Source organism: Lissotriton vulgaris, chromosome 2_2 (assembly GCF_964263255.1).
Source record: "Lissotriton vulgaris chromosome 2_2, aLisVul1.2, whole genome shotgun sequence".
Lineage (NCBI taxonomy): Eukaryota > Metazoa > Chordata > Amphibia > Caudata > Salamandridae > Lissotriton > Lissotriton vulgaris.
Genome location: NC_141688.1, coordinates 127,194,848 through 127,219,863, shown reverse-complemented (window position 1 = coordinate 127,219,863; position 25,016 = coordinate 127,194,848). Strand labels below are relative to the sequence as shown.

At 46.8% G+C, this 25,016-nt stretch overlaps 1 protein-coding gene across 7 annotated transcripts in view; it reads right to left on the bottom strand.

Annotated features, from left to right (window-relative positions):
- LOC147729139 (mucosa-associated lymphoid tissue lymphoma translocation protein 1-like) overlaps positions 1-25,016 on the bottom strand; it is a 1,401,591-nt gene that overhangs the window by 353,616 nt on the left and 1,022,959 nt on the right. For all 7 annotated transcript variants that reach the window (XM_086959432.1, XM_086959437.1, XM_086959431.1 and 4 more), the window contains one exon: positions 3,096-3,273. In XM_086959432.1, the coding sequence (XP_086815558.1) occupies positions 3,096-3,273 (178 nt within the window). The remainder of the gene's footprint in view (positions 1-3,095; positions 3,274-25,016) is intronic.

Below are 25,016 nucleotides of genomic sequence, written 5' to 3'. Positions count from 1 at the left end.
CCAAGACTTTATGAAACTAGTGACTTTGGTAGCTAAAAAACCAATTAAGAAAAGGTGTTTTGCAATACCCTCTTGTCCCCTACGTCTACTTAATATAGAAATAAATAAGTTAGTAAGGGAACAATACTTGTGTAAATCGGCAGAAGGGTCACGCAGAGTAACTTTATTAAAAAGAAGGAGGAAAAGGCTACAAGTGAAATTACGGAAAGAAGGGGAGGACATAATTTGGATAAAACTAAGAAAGGCAGCCTTCAAAGGAGAAATGAGACAGTTTTGGTCCCTCATAGGTGAGGGGTGCGGATCAAGAACTAGACCGCTTCCTATCCCCATTGAAGAACAATCATGGGTGGATTATGTCACAACCCTCTATGCAAATAATGAAGTAGCGGTTTTCCCAATAGGTTTTAAAGAGAGTGATCAGCTTTTGGCCCCTTTATCTGAAAAGGACATTGAAACAGCTATAAAGGAAATGCGTTCATCTGGGGCAATGGGGACGGATGAACTTCCAATCTCTGTTTTAAAGCAAAGCGGTGTGAAATGGAGCAAATTGTTATGCCCTGTGTTTAACACTTGTTTCTCTAGCGGAAAGATTCTTCCCTCGTGGAAAGGAAGTATCTTAGTGCCCCTTTTTAAAAAGGGAGAGCGACTATCTCCCCAAAATTATCGCCAAATTGCCCTTTTGGATGCAATTGGCAAAGTGTTTGCAAGAGGCCTTTTGAAACAAATTAATGATTGGGTGGACCAAGCAAATGTACTTCCCCTAGAACAGACGGGATTCCGAAAGAATCATGGTACCTTGGATAACTTTACTGCTCTCCAAGTAATAACTGATAAATATATCAGGGTCCGAGGAGGGGGGGGTCTATGCGGCCTTCATAGATTTCTCCACGGCCTTCGATAAAGTTGACCGTCCTTTGCTGTGGAAGAAACTACTTACTTTGGGTATGCCAGCTAGGATGCTAAATCTAGTTCAGGACCTCCACTCTGATACCTGGTGTAGAGTATTGCTGGGTGGAGAGAGAGGCCTATCCCAAGCAATTCCCACAGCTAATGATCTTAAACAGAGTTGTTTATTGGCTCCTCTGTTGTTTTCTCTTTATGTTTGTGTCCTACACCAGATTTTTTCCCTAAGCGAAGGAATTGCTCCCACTTTAGGGGACAAACCGGTTGCATGCTTAATGTACGCAGATGATATACTTCTTTTAGACCTTACTCCGAAGGGACTAAATAATCGTCTGCATGCATTGCATCTATTCGCTGAGTGCCACCATTTGAAGATCAACATGTCCAAAAGCAAGGTAATGTGCATTACAGGGAAGAGAAAAACGAAATCTGGAAATTTCAGTTGGTTTGTAGGCAACGAGAAACTAGAAATTGTAGAATCTTATGTTTTCCTGGGGAAAATAGTATGTAGCAACTTGAGTGCCAAGCCTCACATAGACAATAACATTAGGAAAGCCAAGACTCAGGGAAATGGACTGAGTGCTCTTTATAAGGCTACTGGAAAAAGACATTTTGCCCATCTGTTAGAGGCCTTTCGAGCAAAAATTCCAGCTTCCCTGCTCTACGGCATCGAGCTAATAGATTTGAGTCAATGGGGTTTCCTAGATACTATCGAGGGTAGTCTCTTGCGACATTTATTGTCGGTCAATAATGCTTGTAGAGTGGAATCCCTCAGGCTTGAATTGGGCATACGAAGTAGTTGGGTTCAGGCCCTGGCAGGAGTTATACGTTGGGTCTTCCACTTTGCCAAGGGTAAATCGGCTACTTTAAGATTTCTGATTAAAAAGGAATTACTGGGTCCCATGAAGGAATATTCTTTACTTTTAAAGAACTTTAGAAGGGCTGTCACTTTATTAGAATTGGAGGAATCAACTCTTTTTTCATTAACTCCACATGAGCTAAAGCTGTCATTAAAACGGGCAACCTGGGAGTTAAGTTTTAGGAGGGATAGAGATGTCCTCATCACAAAGAAAGGTGTTACTGAGGTTGTCAACTCTTACTTATTTAAACATATACAACCTGATGCATCCTGGACCCTCCCCCACGGCCTACGCCGCTTCTGGTTCCTCTTGAGACATGATCTTCTCCCTTTAAATTAATTACTAGCTAGATGGCATGGTTGTTGCGACAAATGTAATTTATGTAGCAATGACAACTCAATTCAGGATATTGCCCATATCCTTTTATATGCCCTGCCCTAATGGTCCACCGTCGAAAGTGGGTGAGACCTATATGTTTACAGTTAAGCATTTCCTCTGCTAAATCTTTACGTGATGCCACTTTCAACCCTCCCAATGAAATGTTCTGTTTCAGAATTTTTAACTTTTTTAAATGTTTTTTAGAATTATATTAACAGATATGACTCCCATTTTCTGTTTTTTTTGTATAAATGGAATGTATCTTGTGGATTTTATGTTTTTGCAATTCCTGTTGTTAACTATGTTTTGTTCATATGTGGATCTCAATCGAGTTCCAAATCATATTCAAATAAATTGAAATTGAAATTGAATATCAAAATTAAAAAGTCCGTATTCGTGACAAAACATATGAGTTTATGTTTGGAGAAAAATGATTGAGTGTACAAAATGTATTGAAAGATTATATTTGAGTAATAAATCGGGTATTGTTGAGGAGATTTATTACTAATATTATTACTTAGTGCTAGGAGCTATGCAGCTATGGCTGTTGTGTATTACCCATGTAAAGGCATTCCAAATTGGTAAAGCCTTTTTACATTACTGTAGGCAACCCTGCCTGATGCACTTAGGAGATCACTGCTGGCATTTCTGCACAGGGCGCCCACTGTTGTTTGAAATTATCACTTTTATAATACTAATAATATAGGTAGCTCGGATGATTTTAATTGAGCATAAGTAAATCCTATCAGAGAAAAGGTTGGAGACCCCTCTTCTACACTATCCCACATTTGATCTATATGAATTTGTAATGGTGTCAAGCATGAGCTTAATATTGAATTTAAAATATGCCTTCTATCCCTTATATGGCCTATGACATAAACAGATTGTATTTATGAATCAGAATAATTTTTTTAAAACTATTAGAATATATTTTGTTGCACAAGAAAAACATACCATTTTCTGCAAGTGTCCAACAGTACCACGTTCAGAGCAGTTTTCCTTTCTTGCATTCTTTGCAGGATTTTTTGAACACTTATGCAGTTTTCGGGCAGGTATGGTTGAGGAGCATCAATTGGCACCATATAATTTCTCCCAGGATGTTCATATCCATGACCAGCATAGTAAAATAAAGCTGTGGGTCACCAATAAAGTATACACATTAGACCGACCAGAAATCAATATAAAGTATTCAGCCCCTAAAAAACTTTTTATTACATAACAAGCCACAATCACCAATCTGTTAAAGTAAGAAATGAAGGGTTTACACAAGGCATGCAATGTCAAAGCACACAAGTAGATGCTACCCAAGCAGGTGAGCCATAATGGTCACACTGAATAGATGACATTCCTGAAGCTGATCGGCGACAGGATCGGTAGAATGAAAAAAGTGAACTGTTCCCTAGACGCCAAAACTGTATGTTATATTGAAATCCTGTAACAAACATGCATATTTTACACTGTATTTTCAAGCATACAATGCTATGTTGTTAAACTCAATAAAAAAAGAATACTGTGAAACACAAGATCCTGGAATATGAGCATGTCCATTAATGTTACTACACTACAGCACATTAAATGACAGAGCTGAGAGAGTTTTTGCAAGTTAGTTACTGTATATGTGGTTTATATTTATTAATTATAATAGGCATCAGCTCAGAGTATTTCAGAAAGAAGTCAACAGTACAAGGGTTGGTTAAAAAAGGCCATTCTGGATGTTTACTGATCACAAATTATAAAAGTGCAAGTGGATATATTAAAAACTGATATTGTATCTGCAAGAAACATCTGCATGATACTGCTCATAAAAAATCTCAGATGAAGTGGAAATGGGAAAGTGGCTAAAACTGAACCTAACAATGCAGCAGCATAAGTGGAATGACCCTAACCTAGCACCGTAGAGAATGAGTCTTAAAGCCAAGATATAAAATGTTTGTACAGCCCTAAGCCTGTTAAGTAAATCTAGTAAGGGGAATTCATTTTTATCTATTTTGAGAAACAATAGAGGTAGTAAGACAGCAGGCTGAGAGGCGTTTAATGGGCATGCAATAACTATTAAAGTGGCAGCAGTAGTTCATTGTAATTGCACAGCCACATTAAGGGCCATATGTATGAAGCCAAAAATCAGTCGCAAACGCTGCGAATCGGTAAAAAGTACCGTTTGCGACTCAAAAATCGCTAATCGCAATGTATGAAGCCAAAAACGCACGCAAAATAAGGAATCGCAAATTAGCGATTCCCAAGCGTAGCGACAATGCTAAATAGCGATTACAACAGCGATTTCCAAATTAGCGATGAAACCTGTTAGCGAAAATCGCTAAAGTGGAAATCGCAATTCAGAAATCGCAATGGAATGTATCAAACAATCGCAAATAGCGAAATACTCAAAATCGCAAAATAAGGAATCGCAATTACCATCAAGTGGGAGCAGGTGGTAACCAGGTGCAAACTATAAATTGCAGCCCAGAATGCAACACACTCCCTACCACAATGTCCGGCCTGTACATGATAGTGAGGAGGCGAAGAGTGAGAGCTCTGGCGCAGAGGAGGAGACGTCAGGAGAGGATATTCCGGTTACGCACCACCATCTTTCAACACACTGAGGAGGATATCTACACTCATTACAGACTGGAGGAAGACAGCATACTTGATTTGATAGAGGAACTCAGGCCCCACCTAGAACACCCCACCCGCAGGACACAAGCCATACCCACTCACATCCAGGTCCTCTGTTCACTACACCTGCTGGCCTCAGGTAGTTTCCAGGGGGTCATAGCCACTGCAGGTGGGGTGTCACAGAGTGCCCTGTCGCGCTTTTTCCATGCGTTCCTCGACGCCATGACACATAGGATGCAACATCACATACACTTCCCCAGCACCCCACAGGAACTAGCACAGACCAAGCAGGAATTTTACAACATAGCCCAATTTCCCCACGTCATAGGATGTATAGATGGAACACATGTAGCCATTTCACCCCCCTCCAACATAGAGTATGTATTCCGGAACAGGAAATGCTACCACTCACTGAACATTCAGATGGTGTGTGATGCCAAAAACATTATCACCGATATAGTGGCAAAGTACCCTGGAAGCACATATGACGCCTTCGTATTCCGAAACAGTGGGCTATACCGTAGACTCTCAAGAGGGGAATTTGGAGAGGGATACCTACTAGGTAACAGCACACACTGTCAGCCCACATTTGACATGGCCAGCATGTGCATCACAGTGACTGACCTTTACACATTTCTATCCACAGGGGACAGTGCCTATGCAGTCCGGGATTTCATCCTGACACCCTACCTGAATCCTGCCACTGCTGGGCAGCGGCGCTACAACCGGGCACACATTTCCACAAGAGGCACCATCGAGAGAACATTTGGGATTTTGAAGAGCAGATTCAGATGCATACACAAGAGTGGAGGAGCCCTCCAATACAGCCCTGAGACGTGCTGCAAAATTGTTGTAGCATGTGCCATGCTCCACAACATTGCAACCAGAAAAGGGACACCTATGGAGTTGAGTGACTCCGACGCCTCTGACGTGGAGGGACCTGGACCCATACACATGGAAGCTGGCGTAGCTGCTGCTGCAGCTGGCCGTCAGAGGCGTGATGAGATCATGCGAAACTACTTCTAGGTGAGTGAAAATGATACACTGACAACTTCTTGCTTTGCAAACGTGTTTACTACCCAATTGCAACAATGTAACACATCCAAAAGAAACATGGATGAAGTCTCCAAAACAAAAGCACATGTTTCCATCACAGTGCTACTCAATCAGTCATTAGTGCAGCAAGTGCTACACTGTTGCTGGCACCATAACTCCCCTGTGTGGTATTTGCTTTTCAAAACAGTCACTATTGTAGTGTGGCAGGCCTGGTGCTCCGGCCACTACGGCGCCTCTCAAGAGTGGGTGGTGGTGTGTTTGAGCTCCGGACCGACTATGAGTCCTCCTCACGGGGGTAAGCACCCGGGGTCCAGCAGTGCGCAGCGCACGCAGCTCGTCAAGGGTGGCAGTTGACTGCACCACTACAGTGGCTATGTCCTGGATACCATGGGAGAATTCACGCTGTGTCTCTATGGCACGCCTTGCCAGCATATTGGTGAGGGAAGCCAGGCGATTAATAGCACGCGTGTAGTGGTCCATGCGGCCATTTCTTTGCGCCTGGCTGCGCGTTCCGCTCTCAACTCTGCAGTTAGCTCATGCACAGCCCCCCTGATTTCCTTCCGTATGCCTCTGTTCCCTGCCCTGATCTCCCTCTGAATGGCCTTCATGTGCTTCGCTTGCAGCCGGTGAACCTGCAGCATGTGCATCTCCAGGCCTGCGAACACAGATTCCTCCTGTTGGACATTGGAGCTGATGGCCGTGCGGGGTCTACGCCTGCCTCTGGACATTGCTCTGGACTCCGCTGCTGGGGTACTGGTGCATCAGACTGCACATTATCATTTTCATCGTGATCGTCATCCCTAATCCTCAATGGCCTGACGTTCCTCCTACTTTGTCCCTGTGGCCGGATGAAAGGACTGTCCTCCCCATCTGAATCATTGCCATGGCTGCTTTCTCCAGAGGTTTGGGGTCCTGTCTCAGGTGCAGTGGCTGTAGCCTTCCCACTTGCAGGTGCTGTGGATAGAACAGCACACGTTAATTTTTTTTCCATTATATGTGATGTTCAAATAAATTTTTCACAGTCTTCCCTGACTTTACTTGTGTCATTCACCTATCCTGACCTGAAAAATTGTACTAAGTTAAAATCTGTAGCTACTTTCAACATTACAGTCTATGGTGACTACAACTCCCATAATGCATTGCTGTGTCTGCCTGTGTAATTGCTCTAGCCTGCCATGTGGTTCCCCTAATCCCTAGGTTGCTGCAGGGGGTTGCTGGGGGTGGTTTAGGGTGGGGAGGCATGCTTCTTACCTGGTCTTGCAGCAGGTTGTGCTGAGCTGTCGAGCACTGACACGCCCGCAACAGTCTGTGTAGGCAGTGTGGCCTCTACCAGCTCCTCCAGTGGTGTAGAGTCAGGGATGTGGGAGGTTACTCCACCGGTGAGCTGGGACTGCTCCAGTCTGGCAGCCAACTTCTCCTTGGAGCGCTGTCTCAGGTCATACCAGCGCTTCCTCAACACTTCCACTGTCCTGTGGGTGACTCCTAGGGCATTCACTTTGGCTTGGATGCCCTCCCAAATCCTCCTTTTGCTGGCTTCTGGAACCTTGTGGGAACTCCTCCCAAATAGTGCCTCATGGTGTGGCCCCATTTCGGTGATGAGGGTCTCCAGTTGAGCCTCTGAAAACTTTAGTTTCCTCTTCCTGCCTGCTTCCCCTTCTTGCTGGTCCTGCTGGCTTTCTGGGACATCCTGGTTTCCACCTTCTGCCATTGCTCCTGACTTCCAAACAACACTCTCACGCTCTCTGTCTGTCCTGAAGCACCTTGGGTAATCTTTCACTTCCTGGATGGTGATGTCATCATTATGCATCAGGATTGCGATTGGATGTTTCTAGAAAATCGCTAAATTGCGATTTATCACGTGGGAACATCGCAATTTAGCGATTTCCGGGCTGCGATCGCGCTATTTAGCGAAATACTGGTTGCGAACTCGCTAAATTGCGATTTTTTACCTTTAAGGAATCACTGTTTTGCATCGTGCAAATTTTTAGCGATTTTCTCCGAATCGCTAAAAATTTGCGATTGCGTTGATACATCCCGATTTGCGATTCTGAATTAGCGATTCGGTAATAATCGCTAATTCAGAATTGCAAATCGTTTTCTTGATACATATGGCCCTAAGTCTTATTTCTAGTAACATGAATTGTACGGAAAATACAATTTTGAAAGTATGCACCTAGATACCAATTGATAGGGTTTAGGAAAGTAGGATCGGCTTTCATGGTTACCCCCAATTTTTCCTATTGTAAGTTCATTTTTTTGACTACTCTGACTGGGATCCTGATAATTAGGACCCCAGTCACTGTGCTTCCTCCATAAATTTGACTTGGTAAGTACTTCTGTACCTCCACCATTGGCTACTGGTGTACCCAAGTAAGTCCCTAGTATATGGTACTAGTCGCGGCCTGTATGTGTAGATGGGCAGGTCAGGGTGTGGGGGGAGTGACAGACAACAGAATAGGCAAAATAAAACCACTTACCTAGCTTTCGCCGCATAGGCGTGTGCAAGGTAAGTGGGATTATTTTTTTATTTTGCCTATTCCGTTGTCTGTCACTCCCCACCTACCCTGCCTCACCCCACCATGCTTACCTGCACTGGCCGCCACTGTATAGTACTAAGGTACCCAGGGCATAGGTACACAAGAGGTCTCCCATGGGCTGTAGCATGCAATATGCCACCCATAAGACACCACTCAAACTGTGACTACAGGCCTGCCATTGCAGCCTGTGTAAGCTGGTGCTAGCACCACTTACAACAGATATACGTTTTATTATATCCGAGTTCACAACCTATAAGTCATTCCTAAGGCAGGCCTTTCAATCCTGAATGCAGGGTGCTGAGTTACAATTGTGAGGGTACCCCTGCTTGAGCAGGACGCCACCTACAAACCTCAGAGTCGTTTCTCCAGGCTTTGTAAGTGCGGTTAGCCATTTTGGTACATATTGTGGCCATGCGTCAGCACTGTGCCGAACCTGGGCATGTTTGGTATCAAACATGCTAGAAACATACCCCAACGCCATTACCCGTGTTGGAGATATTATTCCATGCACTGGGGGCACCTCCGGGAAACCCCCAGTACTCCTGGTAACAGCCTTCCAGGGTCTTACAGCAAGCTACTGCTGCTGTCGACCCCAGACACAATTCTGCCCCATGCTGCTGAGCAGAGCTCGAGCGTGGAAAGGTATAACAACAGGTTTCCTGTCAAGGGGAGGTGTGACCACCTCCCAACAGGACTCAGTGTATTGGGCTGGGGTGGGAGCACTTGCCAGAGCCACCAGACTGCTTTGTTGGTGCGAAACTGAACAAAGTACATGGGAGTATCCTCGTCTCTGTCCAGCCCCTCCTCTGAGATGGTCCCCTAAGACGTCCTAATCCCTTTTTTAGGGTATAAAAGGGCTTACCTGTGGGTGAGTCCTAAGATTCGTCGTGGGACATGATGCAAGCCTGAAACCACGTCACTCTTCAACCGTCTGGAAACTTGAACTTCCCATGGAACCGAAACTGCACCAAGGTAGACTCCTACTGCTCTTGATCTCGCTGTTCTGCAACTCTTCTTCGCCGTCTGTGTCTCTGCTTCTGCCAGGATTTCACCAGACCTGTGGGCATCAAGGACACCCAAAGTAATCTCCCTTTCCCCCTTAGAGTGAAGGAATCACTCTCCTGCTCTTGCAGGCAGCGCAACAAAGCTGACTGGTATGCTGCTCCTGACATCCCACGGACTACAAAGGGCTCAGCAACACAGGTGGTGGTTCTGCAACTCCCTCGAGGCCTGACCTGTCCTCTCTGCAATTTTGAGGCCAGTATCCCTCGTCAGAACCGCTGGGAACAAACCCCCGTGCACTGAGTCTACTAGCCGTTGCCAAGGCTTGTTGGCTCTGCACTCTAGACATCTTCGGGCTACAAGAAGCTTCAGCATCTCTTCGTGCCAAGATCAGGGTCCTCACTGCATCCTCTGCACCGTGGCCCTTCATCTTTGGCGAGCTGTTTGAGGTCCTCGTGCGAATCCTGTGCCTTCGGACTGTGGGTGCTCTCGAGGATCTTCTCCTGCTCAGTGGGCTCTCCTGCTTTCTCGGGGCCTGCTAGGACTCTCCGGCGCCTGATGAGTCCCTTGGACCTTGCTGGCCTCAATGTTTCTCCTTTGTTGTTTTCCACATCTGTTGCTGCTGCTAAGGTTTGGTGGTGCTGGTCCTGGTTCTCGACTTCCAACATGGGATAGCTTGTGCACGGCTCCTGGTCTTCCTCAGCGTCGCCTGGTCCTCACAGCTGCAGCGACAAGGTTACCGTCAGCACTCCTGCATCTTCAGTCATTGGTGGGCATTGCTCTTCCATGCTTCCTGGTCACCCTCGAATGGCATATACTCTGTCTCGTCTGCTTGCAGTTTCATCTCTTCAAGAATCCACCCTTGGATTCCACTGGACTCTGCACAGTCTTCGCCAGTGGCATATTTTCTGAAGTCCTCCATTGTGATCTACAGCGGTTTCCAACGTCACTTTGCACCTATGTACCTGACTTAACTGATTTAGGTATCCTGTTTCCTGGTGTATCCACTGGTGGGGTAACTTTCCAACCTTCTGTCTTGAACAGGGTTCTTCAGGGACCACTGGGAAGGGTCCTTCTGAAAAACTGCAACTGAGACTTTCCCTTTGACTTCTATTGAGTGTGCGGCTGTGTTTACACTTTGCACACAGCCTCTTTGGGGTTCTTTGGTACTTACCTTAGGTGGTTTCTTGTGTATCCAGCTCTTCTGAGTCTCCTGGTCCAAGTCCCGACTTTGGTCGCAGTTCGCATTACACTTTCTTAGTATATGGTTTGGTCTCCCCCTGGTGACTACCGTGCATTGTGCTTACTTACCTCTTGCAATTGAAGTATTCTTGTGTATTTGTAATGTTATCTACGAGTAGGAGATATACCGATGAGCTAGTGAGCGTTGTGTAATAAACGGTCATATTTTTATAACTACACTGTATGTTTCTGTTTAATTTAACCTACACTACATGATTAGATCTGGTAAAACAAGTTGCTTAAGACTCCTTCTGGACTAAGCCTGAAGGTTGCTCTCCACAACTACCACTTAGATATCTTTCTAAGGTTGACTAAGACCACTAAAACCACCATAAGGGTTGTCTGGATTAGGGCAAGGTGCTTCCCTTAAATAAGTGTGCATTATATACTAAGCCAGCCTCCTACATAGGGTGATAAGGTCATCAACACATCCACATTTAATATGAATACAACATGGCTTAATTCAGACCGAGTTACTAGGTCTGTGAGTATATGGATTATTGTGGAAGTATCCGGGGGCAGAGCCAGCACTAGTCAGGAAACTCTCCACACGCGGCCCTGCGCTTAAAAAGCGACCTCCCCCGCAGGAAGCAACGAGTTCTACAAATTCAGAAACTGGATAATTGTTCCTATCTTGAAAAGACAAAACCAATACTGCACAAATAGTGTGAGTATACTTTCTTTGTTTTGTAAGTCCTGACGAAAGCTTCACAGACCCCTCGGGCCTAAGGAGCTGAAACATGTCGACGAATCCACAATAATCCATATACTCACAGACCTAGTAACTCGGTCTGAATTAAGTATCACATTATTTTAAACCTACTGAGAACCTACCCCTTAATAAATCCTTGGGGTTGTCTTCTCATTTTTAATTACCATTTTTTGCACATCACGTCTCTTTTCTTTTTTCACATTGTAAGTGGGGAAACCCTCAATCTCTGGACACTGAACCATACAACCCAGAGGTGCCTCTGGATGAGGCTGGCAGCCAACGCACTGAAAAAATCCCAATGATAACTGCCTATACTTCAATGCGGGGCGGATGAAACACATATACCGCACTCCGAATAGCATTGAGTTTTTTGAGGGTACTCTTCTTCCTTGAACCTGAGGTTGTAAAGTGTAACAAGTGTCCATTTTCATTTTTGATATATTTTCTATGTTCATAACAGATGTTGCATATTGTAAATGGATTTTTGAAAAAACGGGTGGAGCTGAAATCCACTTAAATATATGTTTAGATACGGTTTGCACTATAATTTCATGAATAAATATACTGTCTAATGCTGTGAGTTGAACACAGATAGGAGTAAAAAACATGTGTTGGTCACATTTTCATTTTAAAGTTTTTTGATTGAATTGGATATTTGTTAGAATACTCTTGGCATCAATTGCCACAGGAACAGTGCTACCCACACAGGGTTTTCTTCCTGTCTCAACACTATTGATTATAGCCTGCAGGTCAGAACAGGCAGTGGGTATGCACCCCTTGGTACAAATTGTTGATTAATAGATTAGAGAGATTAATCAGATTATCAGGCAGTGCATCCCACCGTTACACTTGATATTTTGCAGCTACAATATGTCATCTCTGGAATTTCGTATGAATCTTACACATATTTATAACTCGAGGCATGAATGTGACTAATTGTAATAGAGAATATGTTTTAAAAAAAATACTTGCACTTTTATGTGCACTTTTTTTTGTGCGTGCCCAGGTGTAATTCAAGACCTATCAAGAATATGAATAATGGTTACACGTTGTAAAATAGAAAATATAATAAAGTCAACAAACCTCTACACCATTGATGTATATTCCCTGCAGCACCCATAACGCACAACTCACTCTCTTGTGCCCATGAAAGGTCTGTCATCCGGCTGTCCTACCAGCTGTCTTGCAGCTCGAAATAGATACAAACGGATTCTCATTCTGCAGTTATACTTCTGCTTAGCAGACATTTGTTTGCACGGACAAACAACTTTGCTTTTTCGCTTTCGTAAGACTCAGTAACCTTTTTCTGGTTGGGAGAATGTCTCAGAACCACGTACTGTGCCTCGGTATGCAATGTTGCACATGCAGCCACGAAGCGTTGGAACAGTGACCGGCATTACAACATCAGGCACCCTGAATATATTAGGATAGAGTTCCAGATGACGCGGGACGACACGGCCACGTTCAAGTCATCACGTGCACGACGCACATCATGTGACCAGAACTGGGAGCTTCCGAGAGTCAGGGATAAAAACGCTTCCCGCTCACCTCCGGGGTTATTCTACACCGCGGAAGGAGGCGAGCACCGTCGGCGGAGCACCACCCTTGGAGTAGTAAGGAGTGGGGGGTAACCTTGGGGGGCATGTAACAACCCGCTTTTCTAATGCATCTGCTGCCATATCGAAGGACTGTAGTACAACTGATACAGCACAGCAGAACGATGGGGGGACTGTGTTGGCACAAATTTTGTTCTAACTAAACAGCTTTGCGGCATTTGACATGTTGCCTCATCTACAGCTGTGCAACAAGTAGTGCCACCTGCACCGTTTAGGCCGTTTACAGCTGCGCAGCAAGTAGTGCCAGCTGCACCATTTAGGCCTTTCTACAGCTGCGCAGCAAGTAGTGCCAGCTACTCCATTTAGGTCATGAACAGCTGTGCAGCAAGCAGTACCAGATGCATTGTTTAAGCCCTTTACAGCTGCGCAGCAAGTAGTGCCAGCTGCACCGTTTAGGCCTTTTACAGCTGCGCAGCGAGTAGTGCCAGCTGCACCGTTTAGGCCTTTTACAGCTACGCAGCAAGTAGTGCCAGCTGCACCGTTCAAACCTTTAACAGCTGTGCAGCAAGTAGTGCCAGCTGCATCGTTTAAAACACTTTCCTTGACTTTATGGATTCAGGGCATCTTTGTCCCCTGCTTAGATGGCCAGTTGGCCTGGGAGACTGCGAGGTATGTAGGGCGCCAGGCCCTTATACAGACATATGGTGCTTGGAAATGTTATGAGTTTCGCACCCTGTTCTGAGCTCCGCTAAAAGTGGTCTTATGATGACGAGGTTGTCGTGCATATTTAGACCTCGTTAGTCAGATTTTGCATATTTAGACCTTGTTAGTCAGATTTTGTTCCACCCCATGCTCTTTGCCCCTAATGTTTGTTATTCTCAGGAGATTAGGGTGCAATAGTAGTCTGTTGAGATTATGGGCGTACAACACGTTTGGTGCCAAATGGGATTCTGTCACAGGCTGATGCTAAGTTCAGTGATCACCAGTGGTCACTGGGTGTTCTTTTATAATCTGTTCTACTTTGACCAAATTTGCTTTGTGATGGTTCTGAAAGTGATCCAGTTGGTCCTATCATATGTAAAGAATTCCTTCGTTTATCTAGTGCCATGTGACATCATGCATACCTAGATGAGGGCCCATCAAAAACCAACCCCACTTCCCAGACGGCACATTAGTTCTGATTTCTTCACCCAACATTTGGAATATGTGCCCCCTTCTTGCTCTTCTACTTCTCATCACCACCGCTTTCCTAGTAACACCCTTCTCATATCCCCTCACCCTCTCCCGTCTCATTTTCCCAACATGGCCACCACTCGAGTTAAGGCTGGAATTAATTGCTACAAAATCATGTATCCTCCCAACCAGACGAAAGCTTCAGTAAAACGATTGAAGCATAACACTATTGAACGTTTCCCTGATTCCCTTTTTGTTGATCAATTTTATAATGGTCGTTTTGGGAGGCTCAAAAACGATTTCATCTTCTTCACTCACGACACCCCCTCTTGGTCCACCAGCTTATATAATTCCCTTAACGTCACCTCCTCCTCCTCTATCCCTCATGGCAAACAACTAAAAATGTCCCCCTCTACGCGTTTCAACGGCTACCTCACTATCTCACTCTATAACAACGGTACTGTCATGATCCAAGGCAAAGACACCTGTCTCTCGCTCTTTGACCACCTCTTCCCCTCCCTACTCCCCTCCTCTGTGACTGGGTTATCCCGTGACTCTTCATCTAGCTCCACCCACTACTCACTTTCTCCTCCCCTGACCCCCCTACATTCCATCAGGGTGCACCCTCGAGAAGCACTGGTAGCCCCTCTTCCCTCCCCCTCCCCTGTGCCCTCCTCACCTATGCCTCCCCCCTTACAGTTTGCTCCGCCATTTATCACTTCAGCCTTACCTCTAACGAATACGCTCCTCGTCCAATCTGCACCATCCCGGTTCCCCAATCTCTTCACCTCACCCATACTCCTACCTGCCACACCCCTTTTCAGTACACCTCTCCTCCAACCCTCTCCCCCGGTTAACCTTCCCTATGCTCCCCTTATTCCTCCTTCCCCCCCTCTCCTCTACCCCTTCCTCCCCTCGTTATTCACCCCGATTTCTCCACAAACCCATTGCATCTCTCTCCTTCCCCCCACTCCTTTAGCTATGCTGTGCTACCCCCTTTACCCCCTTGGTAACTCTTTCCATTTCCCTCCCCTTGAGCACAGCAGAACCACTTCCTTTCTTCAGCTTCCCATTCTCCCAACCCCCCTCACTCTGCCAGATGCCAGTTTCCTCACAGCCACCCCTTCTCGATGACAGGACCTCTTCAATCACCTCCCCTCTTTTCCTCCCTAACCCCCTACATTCCCATGACGCCACTCAGGCCTCCCCTCTCCTTCTACCATACCGCCCTGATCCGCACCCATCTCCCCCTAAATTTGTCCTTAATTCCTTTCCTTCTTGCAACTCCAACAAAGACAACTCTCCCTTCACCTCTGACTCACCAACTCCCGCTCTCAACCTCCACCTTTCCCCACTTTTGAACCCTATACCCCAACTCCCCTCCTGTACCCCCACCTCTCCCTGCCTTCCACCACCGCTTCCACCCCCTCCCGTTTCCATCAAGCCACCCAACCATCCGTGCTCTGCCTTACTCTGTCTGCAAAATAAGCTAGACTCTCTGATCACCTCCATCTCCCAGCTTGTAACTGCCATTTCACTTTTAGGCTCCAAGATTTCCACCTTTCCATACACCTCTACTCCTTTGGAAAACCCTCACCATCCCATGAGATGCACCTCGCCCCCTCACCCCACTATAGCCAAGCTGAATCTGTCATCTACAAACTTCGTCAACTCACACAAGCCTTTGAATGCCTCCCTTCTGCAACCTGCACCTCCCAGTAACACTACTATCTACTCTATTCTGACCATCTCCTCTGTCAGAACCAAGCATCCACCTAAACACTCCCGAGCACCCTCGTATAAACACAATATCAGGATCACCCTTCAGAGCCCAAGTGCCCCCGTCACCAAAACAGTCTTGACAGAGCTGCGCTTTCGGCTCCACAACTGCGGTAAAACACAAACTTGAAATCTCCGATACCATCATCTTTCACAATATAGACATGCTCTTTCTCACAGAGACCTGGTTCAACGATACCTCTCACTCTATCTTTGATCTCCTATTACCCACAGGCTATTCTTTACTTAGGAATGACAGAACTGACAGCGTTGGGGGAGGTGTTGCAGTCATCTTTAGGAACTCCCTTCAACTGAAGGCTTCTCCTTTCAGCTCCTTCCGCACGTTTGAATGCCTTTCTCTTGAGCTACAAATGCACCACCGCTCACCCATCAGATTCCATGTCATTTACCGCCCGCCGGGTAGCGGCCCTTCGTTTATGGAGGAACTCACTGACTTCATCAGCGACCAATACTCGCAAAGTGACAATCAGGCCTTTGTGGGTGACTTCAATCTCCACTGGGGCTCAACGCAAGACTCTTCTGAGAACTTGCTGGCCACCTTCCTCTCTGCTAACGATCTTATCCAACACTGCACAGAGTCAACACACTCTAAGGGCTCAATCCTGGACCTTGTCATTTCTAAAGTAGACATGCTTTCTATCACTTCCCCTATTCATGTAGACTGGTCTGACCACCTCCTCATCCCATTCTCTCTTCACCTATCACACTCTATAACTCTTGGCCAACCTAAGAGGTCTACCGCCTGGTTCCGTGATGCTAAAAATATTGACGTTGTTTCCCTCTGTGAATCAGCTTTGTTATCACTTCCAAGGCTAGACCCGAACCTAGATGTTGACGAACTCACCTCCCAATGCCTCACAGTCCTTGCAGTCGAAATCAACAACGTCGCTCCTCTCCAAAGTAAAAAGATAAGGCCCACTCCCTCAGCACCCTGGTTCAACAAATCCCTCTATGAAGAAAGGAAGCGACTAAGATTCCTGGAGAAACAATGGAGGCAAACGCCCTCCACTGATAATCTGGCCACGCTTCGTTCAGCAAGATGCAAGTACCACAAGAACATCTTCCTTGAGAAAGCGTCGCACTTCAGAACCCTCCTTGACTCTGCCAAAAATAGACCGAAAAAACTATTCGATCTCATCAAGGTTCCTAACCGCTCTCCCCCAACCTCCTTGCTGGTGGATTCTACAAAGAAAGCAGCAGATTTTGGTATATTCTTTGACAATGAAATCCCTTGTGGCTCAGGTCGCTCATCCTACCCTCCCAGAGGAGCGCAAATCCTTAGCTATTAGGCAGAACTTTGACCCCATCTCTGAAGATGCCCTCCTCAAGTGCATCCTCGAAACAAAGCCCTCCAACCACTCTCTTGACCCCATCCCAAGTGCCATTGCCATTGACTTCTATTCCCATTCTCTTTCCTATTGGACCACTCTGGTCAACCTCTCCCTCTGTCAAGGCTCCCTTCCTGTCTCCTTCAAAACTGGACAGGTCACCCCTCTGCTTAAAAAACCCACTGCTGATGCTGAAGACCTCATCAACTTCCGCCCCATCACGAATCTACCCTTTCTTGCGAAGATCACAGAAAGATGTGTAGCGAAACAACTCTCTCGTCATATCAAGGACAATGATCTTCTTGACAATTGTCAGTCCGGCTTCATCCAAAACTGCAGCACTGAAACAGCCCTATTGCAAGTGGTCGATGACGCGCTGAGGATACTCGACTCGGGGGGGGTCCTGTCTTCTAATTCTCCTTGACCTTTCTGCAGCCTTTGACACTGTCAATCACGACACTCTCCTCAACACTCTGCAACAGAGAATGGGCATGGAGGGCACTGTGCTCAAATGGTTTGCTTCCTTCCTCTCTGATAGATTCCAAATGATCAAAGTAGCGAACAGTCTTTCATCTCCTTTGGCGGTAGGTCATGGTGTTCCTCAAGGCTCTATTCTTGCACCCACATTGTTAAATCTCTACCTAGAACCACTGGGAAATCTCCTAAGTAAATCCGGGATCCACTATCATCTCTACGCAGATGACACTCAAATCTACCTCAAGGTTGCCTCCACTCATGATCTCGCCATCCTAAGCTCGACTCTCGACTCCATTCAAAACTGGATGTCAACTCATCAACTGATTCTGAATCCCTCCAAAACTGAATTCCTCCTCCTCTCTTCCTCACTTTCTCCTCCCCCGGTTCAATCATGGATGGATCAGATGAATCTGCTGAACAATAAACCCATCATTGTCGACAGCGCAAAATCCCTTGGTGTGATACTCGACAACAAACTCAATCTAATCCCCCACATCAATTCCATTGCAAAATCTGCACAATACCAACTGCGCCTTCTTAGGGGAATTTGTCGCTTTTTCCCTGAACAAGACCTCAAAACACTGGTGCAATCGCTGGTCCTCTCCAGACTGGACTACTGCAATTCTCTTTTTACTGGCCTCCCCAAATCCCACCTGTCCCCCCTTAAATCTGTCCTCCACTCAGCAGCCCGTTTCATTCGTGGGGCAAAAAGAAGCGACCACATCACACCGTTGTTATCCACCCTTCGCTGGCTTCCAATCGAGGCTAGAGCTATCTACAAGACTGCCTGTATCACCCACAAAGCCTTGCACTCCTCCTCTCCTCTCTACCTGTCGAATAAACTGAAACTGTCTGGAGGCTCTAGACCATCTCGTAATGCGGAAAATCTACTGCTTGAACCCGCCACTTTCAAGAAGGAAAGATCGATGGCTCAATCCTTTTCAGGCAGCGCAGTGAGAATCTGGAACTCACTTCCGCCTCAGCTCCGGACCACCTCCTCCTCCCAGGCCTTCAAAATGGACCTCAAAGCTCTCCTCCTCCAAAGACACCTCCAAATCTAATTCACGCCCTCTCTATCACCTGAAGGAAGGCCTCCCATTACTGAACATTCTATTGTCCTTGACTATTGAAGTGCCTTCCCAGTGTGTTCTGGCAGTTTGAGTGTTTACCATTTATTGCAGTATTATCCTTGTACCTGTGTATGGTACCCTTTTGTAACTTGCACACATCACTTTTCTCTTGTATCGCACTGTATGCTACCTCTCACTTTTGTTTGCTTTAGATACTTGCACAAGTGCCTCCATTGCCTACGTATCGTTTGTTCTTGTGCTGGAGTGTCTGCCATTTATTGCAGTATTATACCTCTACTTGTACTTTGTACGCTTTTGTAACCTGCACACATATCACTTTTTCCTCCTGTAATGTACCGATTGCTACCTCATGTATTTTGGTTGCTCCCTATTGTCACTTTTGATTCATGTAACGTAACGTTTGCTTTTGTAATTTGTTCACTTGTTATTATTCTCCTCATGTATCATTGCTGTTCCTATTGTGAAGCGCTCTGACACCTTCGGGTAAAGTCCGCGCTATATAAAATCGCATAAATAAAAAATAAAATAAATTATGTAACGTGTAACAACTGTCCAGTTCTCTATCTCACACAAGTACGCGTTAGGTTTAGCAACACGCATCGCTAAGCTTCATAAGGCTGACCGTACCCCATTAGCATAAATTATATGACACAACAAGTTATGAATACCATTAAAACTGATACAGCACAGCAGAACAATGGGGGACTGTGCTGGCATACATTTTGTTCTAACTAAACAGTTTTTGTGGCATTAGGCACAGCATAAAACACCACTATGTAACAGTGTACCCTTCCTGGAGCTGTCAGCCAAGGTGTTTGGCGGAAGAGGCGGAGCAGCACAAGTTGAGCTGAGTTGAGGAGAAAGTGTGCAGAGCAGCTGCAGTGGGTTCGGGTTCGGCGCCTGCAATAATCTGGTCAGATTGCCGGTCGATTACCCCTGCCTCTGCATCTGGAGTCCGGAGTCCGAACCCCCGCTGCGCTGTGGCGGCAATCGCCGAGAAACCTGCTGTCATCCAGGCGGGAGCTGAGCCGAGCTTCGAGGTCCAAGCTGAGCCCCGCAGTCCTCCGGAGCTTGTCGGAAGTTACCCGTCCACAGGTGAGAGCTGCCCAAGCTCCGCGCTCCACGCCCCACGCACCAGCCCCACACCCCAAACGAAAACAAAAGTGAGGACAGAGACTTCGGGGGTGAGGGGGAGTGGGGGACAGCATTGGAGCCAGACTCTCTCCCTCACCCCACATCTCCAACTTTCTCCAGGCACCCAGTATTGCACAGTAACCAGACTACGGGCTCCACCGGCCATATCGTCGAGGGGGAAAAAAAATTTAAAAAGCCAAAACCAAACAGGATTCGGCGTCCAACGCTTAGAGATTATCCTTTTCACCTTTTCACCTAAATACTTACTTGCCAAGACAGAGGCAAAAAGAAGCAAAAAAGTTCTACCACCCTCATATCAATCAGCGTTGGTCAGGTGTTTAAACGCTACATAACAACGAATTTTATTTATTTATTTATTTATTTATTTAACTTTTTCAGAGAGCCAGCGCTTATCCTCTAGATGGTTTAAACAATTTGCTTTCAGAGTTTTTTTTTTCTTTTTTTACCTTGCTTTTGTTTGGCCGCGTTCCACTAACGGTACTGCAGTCGTCTACCCGGACGTGTCGCAGGCGAGGCCGTTGCATGACGAGGTGAGTGGGAGGAGTCTGACGGTGGCCGTGCAGCAAGGTTCCGGTGAGCTGTGAGCCGTTTCGGCTGGGAGACCGTGTCAGTTTCCCCCCTCCGGGGACATTGTTGGCATCTTTGGGCCGGGTCCGGGGCCAGGAATCGGGAAAGGGATTCTGCGGCGGTGGAGTTTACCGGTAAGTCGGCAGGAACGTGCGGGAGGAGGAAAGGGTGTGGAGAGGCGTGAGGTCGCCCCTCCGCCACCACAGTGGTAGCGGGTAGTGCACCTTGTGGTGGTCGAGCAAAACCGTAAGACTGTGCTTCTCTGTCCTGCCCTTCCCCCTGAACCGCAAGCAGCCGCACGGACCCGCAAGCTTAGTAGCATCCCCTGTACCCCTGTACCCCTTGGCTACCCCCCGTGTCTGCCTTCAGTGCTCCCGTAGGCGCCGGTCACCGTCTACTCCCCTGTTCTGCCTCGCCTGCTAGCTTAGCCGGGCGGCCGTGTGGGTGACATAGCTGCTTTCACCAGCTATGGGGCTGCTCCCTCCGCCTCCCACCTCCGTGTCTGTTCAGCGACAGCCGGCCTCGCCATCTGCTCGGGTCGCCGACTGGCTGAGTGGTTGAGGCGCGTTCACCTCCAAACTCCCCCCCGGTGTGACCCAGCCAGGTGGAGGGGCCACACAGCGGTGAGACTCTGACTCTGACTCGTAGTCTGGGCTCGAGTAGTGCGAGGTGCAGGGTGCCGCGGACGAGCAGGCCGGGGTAGGATTAATAAAAGAGCGGGGGTGCCACTATTAGGTAGCGACGAAAACCTGGTAAATCACGGCCGTAAACTACAGTAGCGCCATCACCTCATCCCTGTCAGCCACCAACTAGCCGGCACCCCGTTGAAGACAGGACAAGTAAAAAAAAAACTACGACCTCAGAATATAAACTAGCAGCACAACACCAGTCGGTCAGCCAGCGGTGGCTAGAATTGGCAGAATCTTCAGAACATTTAGACCTATCTGAGTCATCAGAGCCCTCAGAGCATCAAGACATCGCAAGTCATCACAATCCTCCCCAGATCTTCAATAGCTCTGGAAGCGCTACACCAGTGCTACCTCTGTCTTCCCAGCCACTCCAGCAGCACCGGTTTCAGTCAACAGCTAATGCCATAAGATCTGGGAAAGTAAGAAAGACCATATCGGCACCAAAACGGAGGAAATCAAAACAACCGGTACCCGACGAGGAGCCTCACCCGGGGAACCATAAGTCCACCCGGGCCAGCCAGGAAATACTGACTGTGGGCAGATCTCCACCAAACGGCTACGGTAATTCCAGCCAAAAAAGCAAGAACACGGACGTGTCATTCGCCTTAAAACCTTCGAATTTGTTGAACTATTTAAAAAAAATTCCAACAATGTCCAAAACTTCCTCGCAGCCCCAGACCCAGTCCCAGACCCAGGAGGTAATCAAGCGTGGAGCCTCGGCCCAGCAGCCCGAAACAAGCACGCTCCTTCCACAACCGCTATCCCCACAACAGTGGCCAATCGAAACTAAAAAGGCAGCCCAACCTGCGGGGGTATACATCTTCGTATCTGTATTTAACAACCCTACGTCGGGAGGGCTGGGGGACGTAAGCCTCAAACCATTCCCTTTTAACTACCAACCAGAGACGCAACCAGTACAGGAACCCAGTCAGCAATCTTCTCCTACTGTAGTAGATATCCAAGGAGTATGCCCGCTGCAAACCTTTCCGGTGAGCTTACGGGATATCCCGAGCTCCCCCACAGTTCAAAACCTGAAATCGGAAACATTGGTAACATCTCTCAGACAAGATTCCGTCGTGTCAAAGGAAGCCCCAACGGCTCCACACTGTCAGTTAACTCTTGCCCAAATCCACGTGCAACGCACCCAGTCGAGTAATAACATCTCCCAAACGTCCCACTTACTTCAAACCATGAGCACACCTAAGGAGCAATTGGTTACATCAAGCCCCAAGCATATTGCATTCTCACCACCAGCAGCAATAATGCCATCGCCACAAAAGTCGCCCAAAAAAGCTGACCCAAATGATCAGCTCTTAGCGGACTTGTCATTTTTCTTTAAAAATACTCAAAATCTCATCAAGGACACGTCAAACACCAACCTTAACTGCAATCAAGAAGACCCCATAGCAATCAGCGTTCGGCCTCAACTTCTGCAAACATTCCAACAAACAGTCAATGCATTAAATTACCACTCAGACAAACTGGATGTGCAGGTCGATCTCCTAACTACTCTAGCGCTGTTCACGTCAGGGATTGACAACAAACTCGATAAATTGAACAATCTAATACTTGGAGCACAAGCCTCGACAAAGCTCATACAGTCGGTCTGTTGCTGCTCCCCAATTATTGACTCACTCTCTTCGCTTCCAGACTTCCTAACTAGTGTTATAAAGGAAGTCAAGATGCTGAAAGGTGGTAACTCAAGCATAACTCCCTGCCCGCTATTGCGAAAGCCATCCGATACGATCCAAGATTCAGCTAACCTGTGGTCTACAACAAACAAAGGAGCCAAGCCAAGCGGGGGAACAGTTCTCTGTACAAACCAGCCGAGTGAGCAGCCAAAACCCGGTCAGCCACAATCTGATCTAGCCACAGCAGCAACGGGAAACTCTGGGACTCCAAGTGGGCGTATTACCGGCACGGATCATTCTGCGACAGGGTCAATGGCCAGCCCAGCGCTCTTGGCCCCCCCAAATTGGAAGAGCTGCCGGCGTTTGAACAACACCTTAGTAAAAGAGAACGTAAACGCCAGCGCAAACAGAGAAACAAAGCAAGGGCAAAAACAACAGCTGTCCACCCGGAATACTACCCTCTCTTCGCAATGGCAGCTAACAAACAGGCTCTTAGTGAGACAGACGCACTTTCAACCTTAGGAAACCCTAGTGTGACCAAACAGAAAGGGGATTTACCTGCAACTGACACTCAAATAACTGCGGGGAGTTTACAAGAGGCAAGCGAACCAGTAGTGCGAACAGCAATAAACGAGCCCGGCACTGTCTCAGAAAAGCCAAGCACGAAAACTGACGAACCAAGCACATCAGGGTCAATAGAGACCCAAGCGAAATTAAAACCAGGGCATGCCTGATCCTCATCTCGGGCGGACACCACAATAACAGGAAGGAACTTGACAAAAACAATTTACAACCAAAAAATAGCCTTCTCCATAAATTGCCGGCCCTCGGGGAAGGCCCATCATTGCCCGACGCAACAGGAGCAGGAATTAGATGAAGGTCCTTCATTTAACAAATCCAATAAGATGGCTCCAAGTCTAAAGCATATCGTGACCACAAACGAATCATCATATTTCCACATTTTACTGGCACCCGAATACAAATCAAAGGACCGCCAAGACATCCTTAACAGAGCGAACATTATTAAATTAGTAGATGGCATTCCAGGGTTCGCAGGTCTGGTATCGGACGACATAGAATCTATTGAATTTTTCCCACCAAGAGAAACCCAACCGTCGGAGGTAACCCTGGTGACACTCAAGTCGGCCAGCTGGGCAGGTGTGTTTTTGGACCACAAGGCCAAACTAAGGGAATGGGGCATTCGAGTGTACCCATATTCCACGCCAGGCTACCCCATCGCCCTACTAAACCAGTCAATATCACCTCAAAAAGCTGGAACCATCAGATTGAAAGACCACCAGAAAACATATTCGATCTTAAAAACGCGTCAGGCCCCGAAGAAGATCACAAAACCCTTCCAACAGCGGTCTCCAATATCGATACTAGTCAAGGATGGGAATGGCTTCCCAGCCATCTTATCAACCAAAAGCTTAGAATGACCGTTCGAATTGGAGACCGCGGTCCACGACCACAAACGCTTGGTAAAGTCAACCCCCCCAGTAGTTGCACCAAACTCACAAGCGGACTCCACCTTCTTATTATGTTCCTGGAATATAAGCAGCCTTCAGCAAAAAATTAGGAATCCTGATACTTTCTCCTTCTTGTGTGAGCATTCAGTAATAGTTCTGCAGGAAACTTGGGCCACACAAGGATGTCCAGTCATCGGTTTCATCGAGTTATGGAAACCAGCACTTAGGGACAGCCGCTTCGGTCATCCCAAAGGCGGGCTGTCAATATACATATCAAACACCTTAAAAGGTCCAATCTCACGATTGCCCCTCGATGAAGACTGGCTACTTGGGGTTAAAATCAATGCATGGCGGAAACAGCGCCCACTCTTCCTTCTAAACGTGTACATTAATCCCAGTACACGTACAAAAAAAGATCACCTGACACGCCTAACGGAAATGATGAACGACATTGCTGCGGAATACCCCAATTCAGACTGTATTGTCACGGGGGATTTTAACACCAACCTATTTCAAGGAAACGTAGCAGAATTTGAAGGGCCTTTCCCATTTCCAATCACTGAGGCTATAATACAAACCAAACCGCACAACCAAGCTCAATGCGGATTGGGCGAGCTCTGTGTGATGAGATTTTACAGTGCAGGATACTACTATCAATGGTAGGTCGGCGAGCGATACCCCGCCAAACTGGTTTCACTGTTTAGCCAACTTTCGTATCTATCCACGAACCGAAAGTGACCATAGGCCCCAGGTTATATCCTTCAATACAAATTCAGT